The sequence below is a fragment of the Anomaloglossus baeobatrachus genome, chromosome 7 (assembly GCF_048569485.1).
Source record: "Anomaloglossus baeobatrachus isolate aAnoBae1 chromosome 7, aAnoBae1.hap1, whole genome shotgun sequence".
Taxonomy (NCBI): domain Eukaryota; kingdom Metazoa; phylum Chordata; class Amphibia; order Anura; family Aromobatidae; genus Anomaloglossus; species Anomaloglossus baeobatrachus.
The window spans coordinates 254,832,236-254,848,979 of NC_134359.1; the positions used below are offsets into that span (position 1 = coordinate 254,832,236).

General features: G+C 53.7%; 1 protein-coding gene across 1 annotated transcript in view; it reads left to right on the plus strand.

Annotated features, from left to right (window-relative positions):
* The window catches only part of TRRAP (transformation/transcription domain associated protein), a 467,034-nt gene that overhangs the window by 22,390 nt on the left and 427,900 nt on the right, over positions 1-16,744 (plus strand). The window contains exons 11-12 of the mRNA XM_075319755.1: positions 1,312-1,408; positions 1,488-1,626. Coding sequence (XP_075175870.1) covers positions 1,312-1,408; positions 1,488-1,626 — 236 coding nt within the window. The remainder of the gene's footprint in view (positions 1-1,311; positions 1,409-1,487; positions 1,627-16,744) is intronic.

Below are 16,744 nucleotides of genomic sequence, written 5' to 3' on the forward strand. Positions count from 1 at the left end.
CCTCTCCTTTCCTCTCCTCTCCTTTCCTCTCTTCTTCCCTCCTCTCCTTTCCTCTCCTCTCCTTTCCTTTCCTCTCCTCTCCTTTCCTCTCCTCTCCTCTCCTTTCCTCTCCTCTCCTCTCCTTTCCTCTCCTCTCCTCTCCTTTCCTCTCCTCTCCTCTCCTTTCCTCTCCTTTCCTCTCCTTTCCTCTCCTCTACTCTCCTTTCCTCTCCTCTCCTTTCCTTTCCTCTCCTCTCCTTTCCTTTCCTCTCCTCTCCTTTCCTCTCCTCTCCTTTCCTTTCCTCTCCTCTCCTTTCCTTTCCTCTCCTCTCCTTTCCTCTCCTCTCCTTTCCTTTCCTTTCCTCTCCTTTCCTTTCCTCTCCTCTCCTCTCCTTTCCTCTCCTCTCCTTTCCTCTCCTCTCCTCTCCTTTCCTCTCCTCACCTTTCCTTTCCTCTCCTTTCCGCTCCACTCCTCACCTTTCCTTTCCTCTCCTCTCCTTTCCTCTCCTCTCCTTTCCTCTCTTCTTCCCTCCTCTCCTTTCCTCTCCTCTCCTTTCCTTTCCTCTCCTTTCCTCTCCTTTCCTCTCCTCTCCTTTCCTCTCCTCTCCTCTCCTTTCCTCTCCTCTCCTCTCCTTTCCTCTCCTTTCCGCTCCACTCCTCACCTTTCCTTTCCTCTCCTCTCCTTTCCTTTCCTCTCCTCTCCTCTCCTCTCCTTTCCTCTCCTCTCCTTTCCTCTCTTCTTCCCTCCTCTCCTTTCCTCTCCTCTCCTTTCCTCTCCTCTCCTTTCCTCTCCTCTCCTTTCCTCTCCTCACCTTTCCTTTCCTCTCCTCTCCTTTCCTCTCCTCTCCTTTCCTCTCCTCTCCTTTCCTCTCCTCTCCTTTCCTCTCCTCTCCTTTCCTCTCCTCTCCTTTCCTCTCCTCACCTTTCCTCTCCTCACCTTTCCTCTCCTTTCCTCTCCTCTCTCCTTTCCTCTCCTCTCTCCTTTCCTCTCCTCTCTCCTTTCCTCTCCTCTCTCCTTTCCTCTCCTCTCTCCTTTCCTCTCCTCTCTCCTTTCCTCTCTCCTTTCCTCTCCTCTCTCCTCTCTCCTTTCCTCTCCTCACCTTTCCTCTCCTCACCTTTCCTCTCCTCTCCTTTCCTCTCCTCTCCTTTCCTCTCCTCTCCTTTCCTCTCCTCACCTTTCCTCTCCTCTCCTTTCCTCTCCCGTTTGCCCAGTTTTACATCCTTCTGAAGGTGCTGGCCATGTCCTCCTTTGCAACGTTTCAGTTTCTTTAAGCATCTACGATAATCAGGTTGCTTTATTTTTATTGTACCACTTATTCTTTTTGTTTTTAGGCAGCACAAATTGTATAACAAAGAACTCTATGCCGACTTCATCGCAGCTCAGATCAAAACCTTGTCCTTTTTGGCCTATATCATTCGTATCTATCAGGTAGGTCACTCCATTACCGGAGCGCTGCTGCTGTCACTATGCCCATTGTACACGTTGTTAAATTTCTCTTTGTTTGTAGGACACGGTGGCAAAACATTCCCAGCAGATGGTGAAAGGCATGCTGCAGCTCCTTACCAACTGCCCACCGGAGACCGCCCATCTTCGGAAAGAGCTGCTCATAGCCGCAAAGCATATACTCAGCACGGACCTAAGAAGCCGTAAGTACCATAAGCTGATACATGCTGCCCGATCCACAGGCATCATGTATCCGACACTGACTGCAAGATTTCAGACCGGTATATTTGATTCTGAAACACTGCGACATTTCAGAGAAAAATGTTATTTAAACACTAGTTGGACAAGCAGTGGTTTCTCTTCGCTCGCTCTCCTCGAGTGATGGGTCCTCTCCCTGTTTCTTCTCCTGGAGTGATGGGTCCTCTCCCTGTTTCTTCTCCTGGAGTGATGGGTCCTCTCCCTGTTTCTTCTCCTAGAGTGATGGGTCCTCTCCCTGCTTCTTATCCTGGAGTGATGGGTCCTCTCCCTGCTTCTTATCCTGGAGTGATGGGTCCTCTCCCTGCTTCTTCTCCTAGAGTGATGGGTCCTCTCCCTGCTTCTTATCCTGGAGTGATGGGTCCTCTCCCTGCTTCTTATCCTGGAGTGATGGGTCCTCTCCCTGCTTCTTCTCCTGGAGTGATGGGTCCTCTCTCTGCTTCTTCTTCTGGAGTGATAGGTCCTCTCCCTGCTTCTTCTCCTGGAGTGATAGGTCCTCTCCCTGCTTCTTCTCCTGGAGTGATAGGTCCTCTCCCTGCTTCTTATCCTGGAGTGATAGGTCCTCTCCCTGCTTCTTCTTCTGGAGTGATAGGTCCTCTCCCTGCTTCTTCTCCTGGAGTGATAGGTCCTCTCCCTGCTTCTTCTTCTGGAGTGATAGGTCCTCTCCCTGCTTCTTCTGCTGGAGTGATGGTTTCTCTCCCGCTCGACCTCCTGGAGTGATAGGTTCTCTCTCTGCTTCTTCTGCTGGATTGATAGGTCCTCTCCCTGCTTCTTCTGCTGGAGTGATGGTTTCTCCCCCTCTCCCCGCTCGACCTCCTGGAGTGATGGGTCCTCTCTCTGCTTCTTATCCTGGAGTGATGGGTCCTCTCCCTGCTTCTTCTGCTGGAATGATAGGTCCTCTCCCTGCTTCTTCTTCTGGAGTGATGGGTCCTCTCCCTGCTTCTTCTTCTGGAGTGATGGTTTCTCCCCCTCTCCCCGCTCGCCCTCCTGGAGTGATGGGTCTTCTCCCTGCTTCTTATCCTGGAGTGATGGGTCCTCTCCCTGCTTCTTATCCTGGAGTGATGGGTCCTCTCCCTGCTTCTTATCCTGGAGTGATGGGTCTTCTCCCTGCTTCTTATCCTGGAGTGATGGGTCTTCTCCCTGCTTCTTATCCTGGAGTGATGGGTCTTCTCCCTGCTTCTTATCCTGGAGTGATGGGTCCTCTCTCTGCTTCTTCTCCTGGAGTGATGTGTCTTCTCCCTGCTTCTTCTCCTGGAGTGATGGGTCCTCTCCCTGCTTCTTCTCCTGGAGTGATGGGTCCTCTCCCTGCTTCTTCTCCTGGAGTGATAGGTCCTCTCCCTGCTTCTTCTCCTGGAGTGATAGGTCCTCTCCCTGCTTCTTCTCCTGGAGTGATAGGTCCTCTCCCTGCTTCTTCTCCTGGAGTGATGGGTCCTCTCCCTGCTTCTTCTCCTGGAGTGATAGGTCCTCTCCCTGCTTCTTCTCCTGGAGTGATAGGTCCTCTCCCTGCTTCTTCTCCTGGAGTGATGGGTCCTCTCCCTGCTTCTTCTCCTGGAGTGATAGGTCTTCTCCCTGCTTCTTCTCCTGGAGTGATGTGTCTTATCCCTGCTTCTTCTCCTGGAGTGATGGGTCCTCTCCCTGCTTCTTCTCCTGGAGTGATGGGTCCTCTCCCTGCTTCTTCTCCTGGAGTGATAGGTCCTCTCCCTGCTTCTTCTCCTGGAGTGATAGGTCCTCTCCCTGCTTCTTCTCCTGGAGTGATAGGTCCTCTCCCTGCTTCTTCTTCTGGAGTGATGGTTTCTCCACCTCTCCCCGCTCGCCCTCCTGGAGTGATGGGTCCTCTCCCTGCTTCTTATCCTGGAGTGATGGGTCGTTTCCCTGTTTCTTCTCCTGGAGTGATGGGTCCTCTCTCTGCTTCTTATCCTGGAGTGATGGGTCTTCTCCCTGCTTCTTATCCTGGAGTGATGGGTCCTCTCCCTGCTTCTTATCCTGGAGTGATGGGTCCTCTCCCTGCTTCTTATCCTGGAGTGATGGGTCCTCTCCCTGCTTCTTATCCTGGAGTGATGGGTCCTCTCCCTGCTTCTTATCCTGGAGTGATGGGTCCTCTCCCTGCTTCTTATCCTGGAGTGATGTGTACTCTCCCCGCTCGCCCTCCTGGAGTGATGGGTCCTCTCCCTGCTTCTTATCCTGGAGTGATAGGTCCTCTCTCTGCTTCTTATCCTGGAGTGATGGGTCCTCTCTCTGCTTCTTATCCTGGAGTGATGGGTCCTCTCTCTGCTTCTTATCCTGGAGTGATGGGTCCTCTCTCTGCTTCTTATCCTGGAGTGATGGGTCCTCTCTCTGCTTCTTATCCTGGAGTGATGGGTCCTCTCTCTGCTTCTTATCCTGGAGTGATGGGTCCTCTCTCTGCTTCTTATCCTGGAGTGATGGGTCCTCTCTCTGCTTCTTATCCTGGAGTGATGGGTCCTCTCTCTGCTCCTTATCCTGGAGTGATGAGTCCTCTCTCTGCTTCTTATCCTGGAGTGATGGGTCCTCTCTCTGCTTCTTATCCTGGAGTGATGGGTCCTCTCTCTGCTTCTTATCCTGGAGTGATGGGTCCTCTCTCTGCTTCTTATCCTGGAGTGATGGGTCCTCTCTCTGCTTCTTCTCCTGGAGTGATAGGTCCTCTCCCTGCTTCTTCTCCTGGAGTGATAGGTCCTCTCCCTGCTTCTTCTCCTGGAGTGATAGGTCCTCTCCCTGCTTCTTCTTCTGGAGTGATGGTGTCTCCACCTCTCCCCGCTCGCCCTCCTGGAGTGATGGGTCGTTTCCCTGTTTCTTCTCCTGGAGTGATGGGTCCTCTCCCTGCTTCTTATCCTGGAGTGATGGGTCTTCTCCCTGCTTCTTATCCTTGAGTGATGGGTCGTTTCCCTGTTTCTTCTCCTGGAGTGATGGGTCCTCTCTCTGCTTCTTATCCTGGAGTGATGGGTCCTCTCTCTGCTTCTTATCCTGGAGTGATGGGTCCTCTCTCTGCTTCTTATCCTGGATTGATGGGTCCTCTCTCTGCTTATCCTGGAGTGATGGGTCCTCTCTCTGCATCTTATCCTGGAGTGATGGGTGTCCTCCCTGCTTCTTTTCCTGGAGTGATGGGTCCTCTCTCTGCTTCTTATCCTGGAGTGATGAGTCCTCTCTCTGCTTCTTATCCTGGAGTGATGTGTACTCTCCCCGCTCGCCCTCCTGGAGTGATGGGTCCTCTCCCTGCTTCTTATCCTGGAGTGATGGGTCCTCTCCCTGCTTCTTATCCTGGAGTGATTTGTCCTCTCCCTGCTTCTTATCCTGGAGTGATGGGTCCTCTCTCTGCTTCTTATCCTGGAGTGATGGGTCCTCTCTCTGCTTCTTATCCTGGAGGGATGTGTACTCTCCCCGCTCGCCCTCCTGGAGTGATGGGTCCTCTCTCTGCTTCTTATCCTGGAGTGATGGGTCCTCTCTCTGCTTCTTATCCTGGAGTGATGGGTCCTCTCTCTGCTTCTTATCCTGGAGTGATGGGTCCTCTCTCTGCTTCTTATCCTGGAGTGATGGGTCCTCTCTCTGCTTCTTATCCTGGAGTGATGGGTCCTCTCTCTGCTTCTTATCCTGGAGTGATGGGTCCTCTCTCTGCTTCTTATCCTGGAGTGATGGGTCCTCTCTCTGCTTCTTATCCTGGAGTGATGGGTCCTCTCTCTGCTTCTTATCCTGGAGTGATGGGTCCTCTCCCTGCTTCTTCTCCTGGAGTGATAGGTCCTCTCCCTGCTTCTTCTCCTGGAGTGATAGGTCCTCTCCCTGCTTCTTCTTCTGGAGTGATGGTTTCTCCACCTCTCCCCGCTCGCCCTCCTGGAGTGATGGGTCGTTTCCCTGTTTCTTCTCCTGGAGTGATGGGTCCTCTCCCTGCTTCTTATCCTGGAGTGACGGGTCGTTTCCCTGTTTCTTCTCCTGGAGTGATGGGTCGTTTCCCTGTTTCTTCTCCTGGAGTGATGGGTCGTTTCCCTGTTTCTTATCCTGGAGTGATGGGTCTTCTCTCTGCTTCTTATCCTGCAGTGATGGGTCCTCTCTCTGCTTCTTATCCTGGAGTGATGGGTCCTCTCTCTGCTTCTTATCCTGGAGTGATGGGTCCTCTCTCTGCTTCTTATCCTGGAGTGATGGGTCCTCTCTCTGCTTCTTATCCTGGAGTGATGGGTCCTCTCTCTGCTTCTTATCCTGGAGTGATGGGTCCTCTCTCTGCTTCTTATCCTGGAGTGATGGGTCATCTCTCTGCTTCTTATCCTGGAGTGATGGGTCCTCTCTCTGCTTCTTATCCTGGAGTGATGGGTCCTCTCTCTGCTTCTTATCCTGGAGTGATGGGTCCTCTCTCTGCTTCTTATCCTGGAGTGATGGGTCCTCTCTCTGCTTCTTATCCTGGAGTGATGGGTCCTCTCTCTGCTTCTTATCCTGGAGTGATGTGTACTCTCCCCGCTCTCCCTCCTGGAGTGATGGGTCCTCTCCCTGCTTCTTATCCTGGAGTGATAGGTCCTCTCTCTGCTTCTTATCCTGGAGTGATGGGTCCTCTCTCTGCTTCTTATCCTGGAGTGATGGGTCCTCTCCCTGCTTCTTATCCTGGAGTGATTTGTCCTCTCCCTGCTTCTTATCCTGGAGTGATGGGTCCTCTCCCTGCTTCTTATCCTGGAGTGATGGGTCCTCTCTCTGCTTCTTATCCTGGAGTGATAGGTCCTCTCCCTGCTTCTTATCCTGGAGTGATTTGTCCTCTCCCTGCTTCTTATCCTGGAGTGATGGGTCCTCTCTCTGCTTCTTATCCTGGAGTGATGGGTCCTCTCCCTGCTTCTTATCCTGGAGTGATTTGTCCTCTCCCTGCTTCTTATCCTGGAGTGATGGGTCCTCTCTCTGCTTCTTATCCTGGAGTGATGGGTCCTCTCTCTGCTTCTTATCCTGGAGTGATAGGTCCTCTCCCTGCTTCTTATCCTGGAGTGATGGGTCTTCTCCCTGCTTCTTATCCTGGAGTGATGGGTCCTCTCCCTGCTTCTTATCCTGGAGTGATGGGTCCTCTCCCTGCTTCTTATCCTGGAGTGATAAGTCCTCTCCCTGCTTCTTCTTCTGGAGTGATGGTTTCTCCCCCTCTCCCTGCGTGCCCTCCTGGAGTGATAGGTCCTGTCCCCGCTCGCTCTCCTGCAGTGATAGGTCCTGTCCCTGCTCGCTCTCCTGGAGTGATAGCTCCTGTCCCCCGCTCGCTCTCCTGGAGTGATAGCTCCTGTCCCCCGCTCGCTCTCCTGGAGTGATAGCTCCTGTCCCCCGCTCGCTCTCCTGGAGTGATAGCTCCTGTCCCCGCTCGCTCTCCTGGAGTGATAGCTCCTGTCCCCGCTCGCTCTCCTGGAGTGATAGCTCCTGTCCCCGCTCGCTCTCCTGGAGTGATAGCTCCTGTCCCCGCTCGCTCTCCTGGAGTGATAGCTCCTGTCCCCGCTCGCTCTCCTGGAGTGATAGCTCCTGTCCCCGCTCGCTCTCCTGGAGTGATAGCTCCTGTCCCCGCTCGCTCTTCTGGAGTGATAGCTCCTGTCCCCGCTCGCTCTCCTGGAGTGATAGCTCCTGTCCCCGCTCGCTCTCCTGGAGTGATAGCTCCTGTCCCCGCTCGCTCTCCTGGAGTGATAGGTCCTCTCTCTGCTCGCACATACAGGTCACTAGGAGTGCACAGGGAAGCGGTGCTGATGACCCGCCTGTCCGACTAGTCTCTCATGGCACTTAGTCCCCGGCGGCCTTTAAAATATGTTTCTTTGTCGCTCTATTGGGAGACCCAGACAATTGGGTGTATAGCTACTGCCTCCGGAGGCCACACAAAGTATTACACTTAAAAGTGTAAGGCCCCTCCCCTACTGCCTATACACCCCCCGTGGGATCACGGGCTCCTCAGTTTTCATGCTTTGTGCGAAGGAGGCACACATCCACGCATAGCTCCACTGTTTAGTCAGCAGCAGCTGCTGACTTTGTCGGATGGAAGAAAAGAGGGCCCATACTAGGGCCCCCAGCATGGTCCCTTCTCACCCCACGTTTCTTGGCGGTGTTTGTTAAGGTTGAGGTACCCATTGCGGGTACGGAGGCTGGAGCCCACATGCTGTTTTCCTTCCCCATCCCCTTAGGGCTCTGGGTGAAGTGGGATCCTATCGGTCTCCAAGCACAGGAGACCGTGCTCCGTCCACAGCCCCTGGGAATCTGCTGGACGTGGAGATGAGTATCGTCAGGGACAGGACCCTGCTACATTAAGGTACTCTGTGTCCCCGTACAAATCGCGCACACACACACCAGCATTGCTGGGTGTGTTAGTGCGCCGGGGGCAGCAGCGCAGCGCGCTTGTGCTATACTCACTACAGCTTGCTGAGTGAGTTTATGTGTTAGGAACTACCGCGCCGACCGCTGATGGCGGTTTTTACAGCAGCGCTGCGACGCGGCTGGGACTTGTGGTGCGCCGGGGACTTCCGCGCTGGCCGTGCATATATGACGGCTGCGCTTATAAATCGAGTCCCCGGCTTTTGCGGCCTAGTTCCGTTCCCGCCCCCAGGCCTGCCAGTCAGGGGAAGGGCGGGACGCTGGTCAGAACGTCAGCGCTGAGGGCTGGAGTCTGCTTAGCATACTCCACCCCCCTCACTGGACACAGTGGGACGCCAGTTTCCCGCACTTTGTCTGGGGCACGCCCACGGCCCGCCCCTCTTCATAGGACGCCGGCAGCCATTCCTGTTTGCAGTCTGACTGGAGAGGGGAGACAAGCTCTGGGAGACCCAGGCACGGGATTCTGGCGACCACACACACCCGCTGGCAGCGGGCGGTAAGAGGCACCTCGGGTGCTGACCCCATTAGTGCCGAAGTGTTCATTTGTACTTTATGCTTGTATGCTATACAGTGCACTGTACGGTCGCTATTCTTGGCTATATACCCTCCTAGATTGCTAGACAACAGCATGTCGTCCGCAAAAAGCAAGGGGGCCAAGACACAGGCTTTCTATGCTACTTGTACCGCATGTGGGGCTGTTCTACCGGCAGGTGCCACTGACCCCCATTGTGTGCAATGCTCGGCCCCTGTAGCACTTGCTCAGCCAGGGTCTCTGCTAGAAGTGGCCCAAGGAGAACCGCCTGTGAACACTGTCCAGGTGACAGGGACGGAGTTTGCAGTTTTTGCTGATAAACTGTCGGTGACTATGTCAAAAATCCTTGAGACTTTGCAGTCCAGACCGGTACCTCAGACCATGGGCACTGTTGATTCAATGCTCCCTGGCCCCCCTCATTTGGAACAAATCCGTGCTCCGGGGGGGTCCCATGCAGCCCGGTGTGATGGCTCTGACACGGACGACAGTCCCAGACAGCCTAAGCGAGCTCGCTATGAGCGACCCTCGACTTCATCACACTGGTCAGGGTCCCAGCAGGAGGACTCTCTGTATGATGAGGCAGAGGTAGCTGATCAGGATTCTGATCCTGAGACCGCTCTCAATCTGGATACACCTGATGGGGACGCAATAGTGAATGATCTCATAGCGTCCATTAATAAAATGTTGGATATTTCTTCCCCAGCTCCTCCAGTGGAGGAGTCAGCTTCACAGCAGGAGAAATTCCATTTCAGGTATCCTAAGCGTAAATTGAGTACTTTTCTGGACCACTCTGACTTTAGAGAGGCAGTCCAGAAACACCACGCTTATCCAGATAAGCGTTTCTCCAAACGTCTTAAGGATACACGTTATCCCTTTCCCCCGGACGTGGTCAAGAGCTGGACCCAGTGTCCAAAGGTGGATCCCCCAATCTCCAGGCTTGCGGCTAGATCCATAGTTGCAGTGGAAGATGGGGCTTCACTTAAAGATGACACTGACAGACAGATGGAACTCTGGTTGAAATCCATCTATGAAGCTATCGGCGCGTCGTTTGCTCCTGCATTCGCAGCCGTATGGGCACTCCAAGCTATTTCAGCTGGTCTGGCGCAGATTGACACTGTCACACGTACATCTGTTCCGCAAGTAGCGTCCTTAACCTCTCAAATGTCTGCATTTGCGTCTTACGCTATTAATGCTGTCCTGGACTCTACAAGCCGTACGGCAGTGGCGTCCGCCAACTCCGTGGTTTTACGCAGAGCATTGTGGTTAAGGGAATGGAAGGCAGATTCTGCTTCCAAGAAGTGCTTAACCAGTTTACCATTTTCTGGTGACAGACTGTTTGGTGAGAGATTGGATGAAATCATTAAACAGTCCAAGGGTAAGGATTCTTCCTTACCTCAGCCCAGGTCAAATAAACCCCAACAGAGGAAGGGACAGTCCAGGTTTCGGTCCTTTCGAGGCTCGGGCAGGTCCCAATTCTCCTCGTCCAAAAGGACTCAAAAGGATCAGAGGAGCTCAGATTCTTGGCGGGCTCAGTCACGCCCAAAGAAAGCAGCTGGAGGAACCGCTACCAAGGCGGCTTCCTCATGACTCTCGGCCTCCTCTCTCCGCATCCTCGGTCGGTGGCAGGCTCTCCCGCTTTGGCGACATTTGGCTGCCACATGTCAAAAACCGTTGGGTGAGAGACATTCTGTCTCACGGGTACAGGATAGAGTTCAGTTCTCGTCCTCCAACTCGATTCTTCAGAACGTCTCCGCCTCCCGGCCGAGCCGAGGCTCTTCTGCAGGCGGTGTGCTCTTTAAAGGCAGAAGGAGTGGTGATCCCTGTTCCTCTTCAGGAGCAAGGTCACGGTTTTTACTCCAATTTGTTTGTGGTGCCAAAAAAGGACGGGTCTTTCCGTCCTGTTCTGGACCTAAAACTGCTCAACAAGCACGTGAACACCAGGCGGTTCCGGATGGAATCTCTCCGCTCCGTCATCGCCTCAATGTCTCAAGGAGATTTCCTAGCATCAATAGACATCAAGGATGCTTATCTCCACGTGCCGATTGCTCCAGAGCACCAGCGTTTTCTACGCTTCGTTATAGGAGACGAACACCTTCAGTTCGTAGCCCTGCCTTTCGGTCTGGCGACAGCCCCAAGGGTCTTCACCAAGGTCATGGCAGCAGTAGTAGCAGTCCTGCACTCTCAGGGTCACTCTGTGATCCCTTACTTGGACGATCTGCTTGTCAAGGCACCCTCTCAAGAGGCATGCCAACACAGTCTGAACGTTGCGCTGGAAACTCTCCAGAGTTTCGGGTGGATCATCAACTTTTCAAAGTCAAATCTGACTCCAACCCAATCGATAACATACCTTGGCATGGAGTTTCATACTCTATCAGCGATAGTGATGCTTCCGCTGGACAAACAGCGTTCACTACAGACAGGGGTGCAATCTCTCCTTCAGGGCCAGTCGCACCCCTTGAGACGCCTCATGCACTTCTTAGGGAAGATGGTAGCAGCAATGGAGGCAGTCCCTTTTGCGCAGTTTCATCTGCGTCCACTACAATGGGACATTCTCCGCCAATGGGACGGGAAGTCGACGTCCCTAGACAGGAACGTCTCCCTTTCTCAGGCAGCCAAGGACTCTCTTCAGTGGTGGCTTCTTCCCTCCTCACTGTCCATAGGAAAATCCTTCCTACCCCCATCCTGGGCGGTGGTCACAACGGACGCGAGTCTATCAGGGTGGGGAGCAGTTTTTCTCCACCACCGGGCTCAAGGTACGTGGACTCAGCAAGAGTCCACCCTTCAGATCAATGTTCTGGAAATCAGAGCAGTGTATCTTGCCCTCCGAGCCTTCCAGCAGTGGCTAGAAGGCAAGCAGATCCGAATTCAGTCGGACAACTCCACAGCGGTGGCATACATCAACCACCAAGGAGGGACACGCAGTCGGCAAGCCTTCCAGGAAGTCCGGCGAATTCTGACGTGGGTGGAAGACACAGCATCCACCATATCCGCAGTTCACATCCCGGGCGTAGAAAACTGGGAAGCAGACTTCCTCAGTCGCCAGGGTATGGACGCAGGGGAATGGTCTCTTCACCCCGACGTGTTTCAGGAGATCTGTCGCCGCTGGGGGAGGCCGGACGTCGACCTAATGGCGTCCCGGCACAACAACAAGGTCCCGGCCTTCATGGCACGGTCTCACGATCTCAGAGCTCTAGCGGCGGACGCCTTAGTCCAAGATTGGTCGCAGTTCCGGCTGCCTTATGTGTTCCCACCTCTGGCGCTGTTGCCCAGAGTGCTACGCAAGATCAGGTCCGACTGCCGCCGCGCCATCCTCGTCGCCCCAGACTGGCCGAGGAGGTCGTGGTACCCGGATCTGTGGCATCTCACGGTAGGACAACCGTGGGCAATGCCAGACCGACCAGACTTGCTGTCTCAAGGGCCGTTTTTCCATCAGAATTCTGCGGCCATGAGCCTGACTGTGTGGCCATTGAGTCCTGGATCCTAGCGTATTCAGGACTATCTCAAGAGGTCATTGCCACCATGAGACAGGCTAGGAAACTAACCTCTGCTAAGATATACCACAGGACGTGGAAGATATTCTTAGCTTGGTGCTCTGCTCAAGGAGTTTCTCCCTGGCCATTTGCTTTGCCTACTTTTCTTTCCTTCCTGCAATCCGGGTTGGAAAAAGGTCTCTCGCTCGGCTCCCTTAAGGGACAAGTCTCTGCGCTATCTGTATTTTTTCAGAAGCGCATGGCACGACTCCCTCACGTACGCACGTTCCTGCAAGGGGTTTGTCATATCGTCCCTCCTTACAAGCGGCCGTTAGAGCCCTGGGATCTGAACAGGGTTCTAATTGCTCTCCAGAAGCCGCCTTTCGAGCCTTTGAGGGATGTGTCCCTTTCTCGCCTTTCACAGAAAGTGGCCTTTCTAGTAGCGGTCACATCTCTTCGGAGAGTGTCCGAGCTAGCAGCACTGTCATGCAAATCCCCCTTCCTGGTGTTTCACCAGGACAAGGTGGTTCTGCGCCCGATTCCGGAGTTTCTTCCTAAGGTGGTATCCCTCTTTCATCTCAATCAGGATATCTCCTTACCTTCTTTGTGTCCTCGTCCAGTTCATCAATGTGAAAAGGATTTGCATTTGTTGGATCTGGTGAGAGCACTCAGAATCTACATTTCCCGCACGGCTCCTCTGCGCCGTTCGGATGCACTCTTTGTCCTTGTCGCTGGCCAGCGTAAAGGATCGCAAGCTTCCAAATCCACCCTGGCTCGGTGGATCAAGGAACCAATTCTTGAAGCCTACCGTTCTGCGGGGCTTCCGGTTCCCTCAGGGCTGAAGGCCCATTCTACCAGAGCCGTGGGTGCGTCCTGGGCATTACGGCACCAGGCTACGGCTCAGCAAGTGTGCCAGGCGGCTACTTGGTCGAGTCTGCACACTTTTTCCAAGCATTATCAGGTGCATACCTATGCTTCGGCGGACGCCAGCCTAGGTAGACAAGTCCTTCAGGCGGCAATTGCCCACCTGTAAAGAAGGGCCGTTTTTATGGCCCTATCACGAGGTATTATTTTACCCACCCAGGGATTGCTTTTGGACATCCCAATTGTCTGGGTCTCCCAATAGAGCGACAAAGAAGAAGGGAATTTTGTTTACTTACCGTAAATTCCTTTTTCTTCGGCGCTCCATTGGGAGACCCAGACGATTGGGTGTATAGCTACTGCCTCCGGAGGCCACACAAAGTATTACACTAAAAAGTGTAAGGCCCCTCCCCTTCTGCATATACACCCCCCGTGGGATCACGGGCTGCTCCAGTTTTATGCTTTGTGCGAAGGAGGTCAGACATCCACGCATAGCTCCACTGTTTTTAGTCAGCAGCAGCTGCTGACTATGTCGGATGGAAGAAAAGAGGGCCCATACTAGGGCCCCCAGCATGCTCCCTTCTCACCCCACTTTTGTCGGGTGTTTGTTAAGGTTGAGGTACCCATTGCGGGTACGGAGGCTGGAGCCCACATGCTGTTTTCCTTCCCCATCCCCCCTCGGGGCTCTGGGTGAAGTGGGATCTTACCGGTCTCCAGGCACTGAGACCGGGCTCCATCCACAGACCCAGAGAACCTGCTGGATATGGAGCTGAGTATCGTCAGGGACAGGGCCCTGCTACATTAAGGTACTCTGTGTCTCCGTACACATCGCGCACACACACACCAGCATTGCTGGGAGTGCTAGTGCGCCGGGGACAACAGCGCGGAGCGCTTGTGCTATTATTCACTGCAGCTTAGCTGAGTGAATTTATGTGTTAGAAACTGCCGCGCCGGCCGCTGCGGGGTGTTTTACACTGTGGCGCGGCTGGGACTTGTGGTGCGCCGGGGACTTCCGCGCTGGCCGTGCATAGGACGGCCGCGCTTATTACTCGAGTCCCCGGCTTTGCGGCCTAGTTTTCACTTCGTTCCCGCCCCCAGCCCTGCCAGTCAGGGGAGGGGCGGGACGCTGTACAGACAGTCAGCGCCGAGAGCTGGAGTCTGCTTTGCATTCTCCAGCCCCCTTCACTGGACACAGAGGGACGCCAGTTTCCCGCTCTTGTCGGGGGCACGCCCACGGCCCGCCCCTCTTCACAAGACGCCGGCAGCCATTCCTGCACGCAGTCTGGGCTGGAGAAGGGAGACAAGCTCTGGGCAACCAGTCACAGGATTCGGGCGACCACACACCCGCCTTTGGGCGGGCGGTAAGCAGCACCTGAAGTGCTGACCCCACTAATGCCATTTGTACTTTATGCCTAGATGGCTAGACTACAGCAGCAAAAAGCAAGGGTGCTAAGGCACAGGCTTTCTAGGCTGCTTGTATTGCATGTGCTGAAGTGTTCATTTGTACTTTCTGCTTGTATGCTATACATTGCACTGTACGGTCGCTATTCTTGGCTATATGCTCCTAGATGGCTGGACAACAGCAGCAAAAAAGCAAGGGTGCTAAGGCACAGGCTTTCTATGCTGCTTGTACTGCATGTGCTGAAGTGTTCATTTGTACTTTCTGCTTGTATGCTATACATTGCACTGTACGGTCGCTATTCTTGGCTATATGCTTCTAGATGGCTAGACAACAGCAGCAAAAAAGAAAGGGTGCCAAGGCACAGGCTTTCTATGCTGCTTGTACTGCACGTGATACTGTTCCACACGGCAGGTTCCACTGTCCCCATTGTGTGCAATGCTCCCCTGTAGCACTTGGTCAGCCGGGGTCTCTGCTAGAGGTGGCTAAAGGAACCACCTGTGAACCCTGTCCAGGGACAGGGACGGAGTTGCAGTTTCGGCTGATAGGTCTGTGACTGTGACTAACATCTTAGAGATTTGCAGTCCAGACGGACCATGGGCAATGTTGATACGCCCTCATTTGGAACAAATCAGTGCTCCGGGGGGGTCCCATGCATCCCAGGGCGCAGGCTCTGACACGGACGACAGTCCCAGACAGTCTAAGCGAGCTCGCTGGGAGCGGCACTCGGCTTCATCACTGGTTAGGGTCCCAGCGGGACTCTCTGTATGATGAGGCAGACGTAGCTGATCAGGACTCTGATCCTGAGACCGCTCTCAATCCGGATACTCCGGATGGTGACGCCATAGTGAATGATCTTCTAGCGTCCATCAAGGGAATGTTGGATATTTCTCCCTCAGCTCCTCCGGTGGAGGAGTCAGCTTCACAGCAGGAGAAATCCCTTTTTAGTATCTCAAGCGTATATTGAGTACTTTTCTGGCCACTCTGACTTCAGAGAAGCAATCGGGAAACACCACACTTATCCAGATAAGCGTTCTCCAATCGGATTAAGGATACACGTTATCCTTTTTTCTCCCTGACGTGGTCAAGCGCTGGACCCAGTGTCCAAAGGTGGATTCCCCTATCTCCAGGCTTGCGGCTAGATCCATAGTTGCAGTGGAAGAAGGGACTTCACTTAAAGATGCCATTGACAGACAGATGGTCCTCTGGTTGAATTCTGTCTATGAAGCTATCGGCGTGTCGGTTGCTCCGGCATTCGCAGCCGTATGGGCATTCCAAGCTTTTTCAGCTGGTCTTGCGCACGTGGACACTGTCACATGTACATCTGTGTCGCAGATGGCGTCCTTAACCTCGCAATGTCTGCATTGCGACTTACGCTATTAATGCTGTCCTGCACTCTACGAGCCGTACGTCAGTGGCGTCCGCCAACTCCGTGGTTTTACGCAGAGCCTTGTGGTTGAGGGAATGGAAAGCAGATTCTGCTTCCAAAAAAGTGCTTAACCAGTTTGCCGTTATCTGGTGACAGACTGTTTGGTGAGCGATTGGATGAAATCATTAAACAGTCCAACGGTAAGGACTCTTCCTTACACCAGCCCAGATCAAACAACACAACAGAGGAAGGGACAGTCGAGGTTTCGGTCCTTCCCAGGCTCGGGCAGGTCCCAATTGTCCTCGTCCAAAAGGACTCAAAAAGCTCAGAGAGGCGCAGATTCCTGGCAGGCTCAATCACGCCCAAGGAAGGCAGCCGGAGGAACCGCTACCAAGGCGGTTTCCTCATGACGTTCAGCTCTCTCTCTCCGCATCCGCGGTCGGTGGCAAACTCTCCCGCTTTGGCGACATTTAGCTGCCACAGGTCAAAGACCGGTGGGTGAGAGACATTTTGTCTCACGTGTACAGGATAGAGTTCTGTTCTCGTCCTCCGACTAGATTTTCAGAACTTCCTCACCTCCCGACCGAGCCGATGCTCTTCTGCAGGCAGAAGGAGTGGTAATCCCTGTTCCTCCTCAGGACCAAGATACGGTTTTTACTCCAATCTGGTTGTGGTACCAAAAAACGACGGCTCTTCCGTTCCGTTTTGGACCTAAACCTGCTCAACAAGCACGTGAAAACCAGGCGGTTCCGGATGGAATCCCTCCGCTCCGTCATTGCCTCCATATCTCAAGGAGATTTCCTAGCGTCAATAGACATCAGGGTGCTTATCTCCACGTGCCGATTGCTCCAGAGCACCGGTGTTGGCTACGATTCGTTATTGAAGACGAGCATCTTCAGTTCGTAGCCCTGCCCTTCGGTCTGGCGACAGCCCCACGGCTTTTCACAAGTTCATGGCAGCAGTGGGAGTAGTCCTGCACTCTCAGGGTCACTCTGTGATCCCTTACTTGGACGATCTACTTGTCAAGGCACCCTCTCAAGAGGCATGCCAACACAGCCTGAACGTGGCGCTGGAGACTCTCCAGAGTTTCGGGTGGATCATAAACTTTTCAAAGTTAAAT